Below are 7,119 nucleotides of genomic sequence, written 5' to 3'. Positions count from 1 at the left end.
CTCAGGGCTGCCCAGCAAGAGGCTACTTTGAGTGTTCTGCACTAGGACCTCTGCCCAGCTTCCTGGACCCACCTACCTCAATCTGCTTGTCCTGGAAGACCTTGTTGATGCTGGTGTTGAAGGCTGAGCCGGAGAACATGGAGGTGATGGGGTAGGTGAGGTCCAGGACCGTCTCAAACACGGAGTTCATGCTCTGCAGGAGGAGGGCGAGGGGTCACTACGCGGGTGGCACGGCCCAGCACAGGCAGCGTTCTTAGTCCAGGCTCATGGAGACAAGCAGGGAGGAATGTCGGGGAGACGGCAGCGAGCCTGAAGCTCACAGGAGACTCACCCACTGCACGTGGCTCCGAAGCGGGATGGTGCCCTGGCACAGCCCTGCCACTTGGCATGCCAGCCCCGGAACCGCTGGTGGGGGTGTGGCATGTCCTCCAGCCAAAGCACCGTATGCCAATTAGCATGACGGGTTGTTACTGGGGATGTTGCGATTCCCACCGGAACCCCCCTGCTGCATGCGCAACAGAGGCTGCCGTGCCTAGCAGCACAATGCTGAGGCACACCATGGGGCTCTCTGCTCCAAGCCAAGCAGCCGTCCCAGGGCCAAAGGGAGGACAAACCCCCACAGCCTGCAGGGGATTTGCCTCTGAACCCACAGGGCAGAGCTGCATAGCATGGGCAGGGGGCAGAGATGCCTGCAGCAGAGAGAGCCTGGAGGTTCTACGGGCCCCCTCAGGCAGACTGATCAGGCCCCAGTGCATGCTGGGACCTCTGTATTGCACTTGCTGGCCGTGAGGGCCAGCTCCCAGTGCAGCCCTGGGCCTGGCTGCCAGCAGCTGTGGGGAAGGCTGGGTCACGGGGTGGCAGCTCTGGGAGGGGCTGGTTCGGGGAGTTCTCCTGCTCCCACCCTCCCAAGTCTGGCCCTGCCCCACAGCACACCAACCCTGTGTCTGCCCCACCCCACAGCAGGCCTTGCCCCTCACCTTGGCCCATTCACGGGCACGCTGCTTGGTGCGCACAGCACTGCGCTCTTCAGCATAGAGAGCCCCAATGAAGGAGCCAATGGATGTGCCCCCAATCAGGTCAATGGGGATCCCGGCTTCCTCCATGGCCTTGATCACCCCAATGTGGGAGCAGCCCCTGTGGGAGGGAGGGAGAGGTCAGAGACCAATGGCAGGCAGGGAGCCTGCCCCAGGGACCATCACATGGCCCCGAACTCTGCAGCCTGCCACGCAGCTGCCATGCCCCCAACGGGCCAGGTGGCCAGGATGTCTGCGATGGTGCTCCCAGCATGCACTGCTCCGGGCAGGGTGGTGGGCGGCAGGGTCGCTGTCCCAGCCCCACTCCCACGGCCCTTATTGGGAGGCAGTGTTCGTGTACCAGTAGGGACATGGGGCTGGGAGCCAGGACTCCTGGGTTCTATCCCTGGGTTTGTCCCCCCTGCCCACTGTAAAGCTGGGGTTGTGGATGCCTATGGCCCCCCATTAGGGGCTGGTTTGCGCCTGGGTGCAAAGGAGTGCCATGGGAATTCAGTGCCCCAGCCAGGCCCTGTCTGAGCCCCTACCTGGCCCCTCCTCCTCCCAGCACCAGGGCAATGCTGTTGCCGGTCAGGACCCGTGCCAGGCGGGAGAAGTCGCTGTGCCGGTCAGCGTCCTTCTCGAAGACCTTCGCATACATCTCCCTCTGCAGGGCCAGGAGCGAGAGTCAGACAGGCTGCCACCCCCAAAGCACCCCCCATACAGCACGCATGCACCCCCAGAGCCCACTCCCCACCCCACAGCAACTCCTTTCCACACACACAGCACCCTCCCACCCCCTTATAACAGGAAACCCCCTGGCTCTGCACCCCACACTCCAGAGAGGTCTGATGCCATCACAGACCTAGGCCAGGCTGGCATCAGGCTCTGCCCAGGTTAATGCCATGGAAGGCAGCAGAGGCACCACAGAGACCAGACTGGCCTGGGGGTCTTTTCTGAGACAACAGCTCTGTGCCCACCCCCATGGGGGTCTTGTCTTCCCTTAGCAGACAGCTTCGCCGTGTGGCACCATGCTGCACCAGCCCAAAGGGTCCTGGGGACAAGAGGGACAGTACCAGCTTGTTGGGGCTCCGGCGGGAGAAGACACGGCGTGGGCACTTGATGTGAAGGTGTCCTGAGCACCAGCTGCGCATGTTGAGCCACTCAACAGTACGGGAGGGGCTGGGGCCATCCTCCCGGTGCAGCAGAATCAGCTGCTTCAGGGCACGCACGGCTGTGTTCTCCAGCATCTGCTCCAGCTGCAAGGGCAGAACAGGGGCCCCTAGAATGAGCCAACTCCCCGGTGGAATGATCCCCGCCCCGGCACAGCACACACAGCCCCATCCCAATGCACAGATGCCCTCCCTGCCCCCCACAAGCCTCCATTCCTGCACGACATACCCAGCCCCCTGCCTCTGCACAGCCCCCTCAGCGGGCAATTCCCCCCCACCCCACCCAGCATGAGCCGCTGCAGCCCAGCCCAGCTCATAGCCCCCCCCCCCAGGATGAGCTCCTACCCCTGCATGGCACGCACAGCCCTCCCCAGCAGGAGTCTGGAGGGAAGCTGCAGAAAGGACTTGGAAGCTGGTCATAGATTCCCAGACCAGAAAGGACCACTGTGATCATAAAGTCTGACCTGCCTGACACAGGTTAGAGAACTGCCCCCAAGGATTCCTAGAGCAGATCTTTTAGACCAGTGGCTCTCAACCTTTCCAGACTACTGTGCCCCATTCAGGAGTCTGATTTGTCTTGCGTACCCCAGGTTTCACCTCACTTCAAATCTACTTGCTTACAAAATCAGACATAAAAATACCAAAGTGTCACAGTACAGTATTACTGACAAATTGCTTCCTTCCTCATTTTTACTATACAATTATAAAATAAACCCATCAATTGGAATATAAATATTGTACTTACATTTCAGTGTAGAATATATAAAGCTGTATAAACAAGTCATTGTCTGTATGAAATTTTAGTTTGTACTGACTTCGCTAATGCTTTTTATGTAGCCTGTTGTAAAACTAGGCAAATATCTAGATGAGTTGATGTACCCTGGGAAGACCTCTGTGTACCAGGGTCCACCATGACCCCCAAGTCTTTTTCAGAGTCCCTGCTTCCCAGGACAGGGCCCCCCACCCTGTCAGCATGGCCTACAGCAGGGGTGGGCAAACTACGGCCCGGGGACCACATCCGGCCCTTCAGACGTTTTAATCCAGCCCTTGAGCTCCTGCTGGGGAGCGGGGTCCAGGGCTTGCCCCGTTCCGGCACTCCAGCCGGGGGCTTGCCTTGCTTCACGGGTCGTGTGGCTCTGCACAGCTCCCAGAAGCAGCGGCATGTCCCCCCTCCAGCTCCTATGCATAGGGTCAGCCAATGGGCTCCACAGCTCCCATTGGCCAGGAACCATGGCCAATGGGAGCTGCAGGGGTGGCGCCTGTGGACGGGGCCTCCATGTAGGAGCTGGAGAGGGGACATGCCGCTGCTTCCGGGAGCTGCTTGAGGTAAACGCCGTCTGGAGCCTGCACCCCTGACCTGATCCCCCTCCCGCCCTCCGAACCCCTTGGTTCCAGCCCAGCACAACCTCCTGCACCCCCAACCCCTCATCCCCAGCCCCACCCCAGAGCCTGTATCCCCAGCCGGAGCCCTCAGCCCCTCCCGCACCCTAACCCCCAATTTCATGAGCATTCATGGCCCGCCATACAATTTCCATACCCAGATGTGGCCCTCAGGCCAAAAAGTTTGCCCACCCCTGGCCTACAGTCTTTGCTCGTAGATGTAGACATTTACTCTAAGCCACATCAAAACACAGATTGTTTGCTTGTGTCCAGCTCACAAAGTGACCCTAATCGCTCTATCATCTGAGAGTGGAGACAAGGGAGCCCCGACAGTGCTTCCAGGCTGCACTCCACAGGCCAATGCAGCATCCCAGACCATGCTGGTCACCCTCATGGGCTCGGGATGCAGCGTTCCCCCAGGCACTGTACACAGGGCCCCAGCCTCCCCTCACCTTGCCTAGGGCTGGCTCCTGGTCCCCCAGCCCAACAATGAGGATGCAGTCAGCTTGGCGGATGCAGCGCACAGTCCAGGGTGTCAGCGTGCAGTCGGTCTGATACAGCACAATGCGGTGGATGTCCTCCTGCTGCGCCAGCCAGCCCGACAGCCGGTACTCTTGGATGCTGCCAGGGAGGGGATGTCAGCAGCAGGGGTGGCTCCAGGCACCAGCGCACCAAGCGTGTGCCTGGGGCGGCAAGCCGCGGGGGGCGTCCTGCCAGTCGCCGTGAGGGCGGCAGTCAGGCTGCCTTCGGCGGCATGCCTGCGGGAGGTCCGCCGGTCCCGTGGCTTCAGCAGCAATTCGGCGGCGGGTACGCCGAAGGCGCGGGACCTGCGGACCTCCCGCAGGCATGCCACCGAATCCGCGTTACCAGCGGACCTCCCGCAGGCATGCCGCCGAAGGCTGCCTCACTGCCGAGCTTGGGGCAGCAAAATACATAGAGCCGCCCCTGGTCAGCAGGCAGCCTCCAGCTCTGTCCTGCCACACCCCATTGCTCCAATCCCTGCTTCTGGCCCTCCTCCGAGCTCCCACCATGCAGCCCCTCCTTCACTCTACCAGATTCCCGGATCCCAATGGGGACCCTTCCCTCAAGGTCCCCGTATGCAGTTCCCCAGCTGCATGCTCTGACAAAGTGGAAGGTTTTTTGTAATATTTGTATGAAGCCTATGTATACCTCAGTTTCCCCTATATGCTGCATTGTTACCTAGTGGGGTGTGAGGAAGGTCTGTTTGCTTTCTGGCCAGGCTAAAAAACACAGGTGTTAACAGCTCCTAGCTCTCTGGGGCTTTAGCTCTTGAGAAGACAATGGGAAATCCAGTTGCCCAGACACGGATCAACGACCCAGAGAGATGGACTTCCCCTCTCGGCAGGGGGGCTGAGCCGCATCTCCCCAGTTTGGGAACAGAGAACTGGGGGAGGGGAGATGGGGGTGTTAAGTGTGGGAATCAGTTGGGGGCACACCTGAACTGGGACAGAGCGATCAGCGAGACAGAGCTCTGGGCTCTGTGCTGACCAGGATGGACTCTGCTGTAAACTTCCTTTTCTCTGTGCTAGCCAAGGACTTCCTTTGCTGTCTTCCAGCCAACTAATAACTCTTCTGTGTGACAGCGCTGGCTGGGTGTCCCTGCGGATGCTGGTGGAGGAGGAGCATTACTCCCTGAGATCGTACAAATCTCCCTCAGAGATCTGCCTCAATTGGACTTGCTGAGCGGAGCTCCCAGTGTGAAGCAGGGGTGCTGAAGGCCCAGAGGTCCAGCCTAAGGAGGCGGTGAAACTGTGTGGCTTTGTACTGGAGGAAGAGTGAGACCCCTAGGGGGTCTGGCTCACTGAAGGGGTTCTCCCAGGACTGTTCCAAAGCTGGGGCCATAGCACCGATCCTGGAGACCCATGTCACACCCTTTCCAACAGGGATCCTCTGCTACTCCCCAGCAACCAGCGGGACACCCTGCTCCAAGCTCCTAATGAGCAGCCCCCCAGCTATGTTCCCCACCACCACCACACCAGGACACCCACCACCCCCTCCCCATTGCTCCAGCCCATCTCCAATAAGGATCCCCTGCTGCACCCTCTCCTGGATAGGGCCCTGCTATCAGACAGCTAGACCCCACCCTCTGTGCCCCAATGGCACAAGCCCCATAGCACAGCCCTGCAGGCCCCACATGGTGGGGGTGCCCTTTTATGGAGAACAAAGAGATCAGGGACTAGGAGCCAGCTCCTTCAGCCCACCTACCACCTGTGCCAATCCCCTACCTGTCCAGTGCTGAGGCACCAAGTCGTGCTCGGATGATGTCACTGGTCAGAAGCAGGGTGGGACCTGGAAGAGTGAACAGGACCATCACGCCGGGCCTGCATCCCAAGCATGGCTGGGAGCAGAGCGAGGCCCTGGCCCTCACTCACCTATGGCGTTGAGGGCATGCTCCAGCTCCAGCGTGAAGGCTGCCATGGGCACATCGTCACACACTGGCAGCACCGCCACCGTGGACAGGTTACTGGCTGGGTTGGTTAGCTCTGAGCTGGAGGCCACACCAAGACTGGAGCCTGTGGGCAAGACAGAGTGACCGACTGTCCGAGGGGCCCAGAGGGCAAGACAGCCACCAACCAAGAGTTCCCGACCAATGGCAGCTGCGAAGTCACTGCTTGGGGTGTAGGCAGTGTGTGGAGACCCCCTGACTCCTCCCCCCCCCCCCAGGGGCCACAGGGATGTGCCGGCTGCTTCCGGGAGCAGCAAGGGGCCAGGGCAGGCAGGGAGCCTGCCTTAGCCCCGCTGTGCCCCCGGACTTTTAGCAGCCTAAAATCTCCTGGTTTGGCTTCAGTAGCCTCCGGGAGATAGAGCCCGATTCCAGAAGACTCCCGGCAAAACTGTGAGGGTTGGCAACCCTATCAACTGACCAACTGCAGGACCCGGCCTGGAGCTCTGCCCTGTGGCACCTAGCATCAGAGCTGGCCTGGCCCACAAGGAGAGGAGCCGGTTCCCACCCCAGCCAGGGAGCCTGGCTCTCAGCTCCAGCCATAGCAGCTCCTGCTTCTAGCCCTGGAGCCCTGCTTTAATCCCCAGGGTGGGTCCGTCTCCAGCAGGTCTGCCAGTTGCTCCTCAGGTCTTGACTGTGGCTGGGGGAGGAGAACGGTGATAGAGTCACAGCCTGGAGCCCTGGCTAGGGACAGAGGGCCCTGCATGGCATGCTGGGGCCTCTGTAACTCTGACAGGCTGCACCCCCATTAGGGCAAGCTGCAAATTAACCCTCCCCCCCCAAAGCCCCTACCTGTGAAGGGTCCGCACAGCTGCTGTAGGTTCCCAAGGATCTTCTGGCTCAGCAAGTGGATCAGGCGGGTCACAACCTGTCAGGAACAGCAGCCAACCCAGATCAGAGACGAGGGGACCTGGGGTGAGTGTGGAGCATGTGGAGAGGGGCAGGACTCAGCCCAGCCAGCCTCCCAGGAATCCCAGGGATGCTCTTGTCTGCCAGCCCACCCCTTAGGGCCAAGGCGTGTGTGGGAGGCGGGGGGAGAACAAGTGCCAGGGCACCAGGGAGCAGGGCTCAGGGGCCTGCTCGGCTTGGATAT

General features: G+C 60.6%; 1 protein-coding gene across 1 annotated transcript; it reads right to left on the bottom strand.

Annotated features, from left to right (window-relative positions):
• Nucleotides 1-76: 76 nt before the first annotated feature.
• LOC113405282 (neuropathy target esterase-like) lies at nt 77-6,894 on the bottom strand (the record flags this gene model as incomplete). The annotated part of the gene is made up of 8 exons (XM_026646337.1): nt 77-193; nt 978-1,134; nt 1,559-1,677; nt 2,087-2,269; nt 4,015-4,183; nt 5,809-5,872; nt 5,956-6,096; nt 6,819-6,894. Coding segments are annotated over 8 exons (1,026 nt in total), but the record flags the coding sequence as incomplete, so codon positions are not given.
• Between the last annotated feature and the right edge of the window lie 225 nt (nt 6,895-7,119).

The sequence above is a fragment of the Terrapene carolina genome, unplaced genomic scaffold (assembly GCF_002925995.2).
Source record: "Terrapene carolina triunguis isolate 2854851 unplaced genomic scaffold, T_m_triunguis-2.0 Scaffold34965, whole genome shotgun sequence".
Taxonomy (NCBI): domain Eukaryota; kingdom Metazoa; phylum Chordata; order Testudines; family Emydidae; genus Terrapene; species Terrapene triunguis.
The sequence above is the reverse complement of the archived record's forward strand: the minus strand, read 5'-3'. Positions and strand labels throughout refer to the sequence as shown.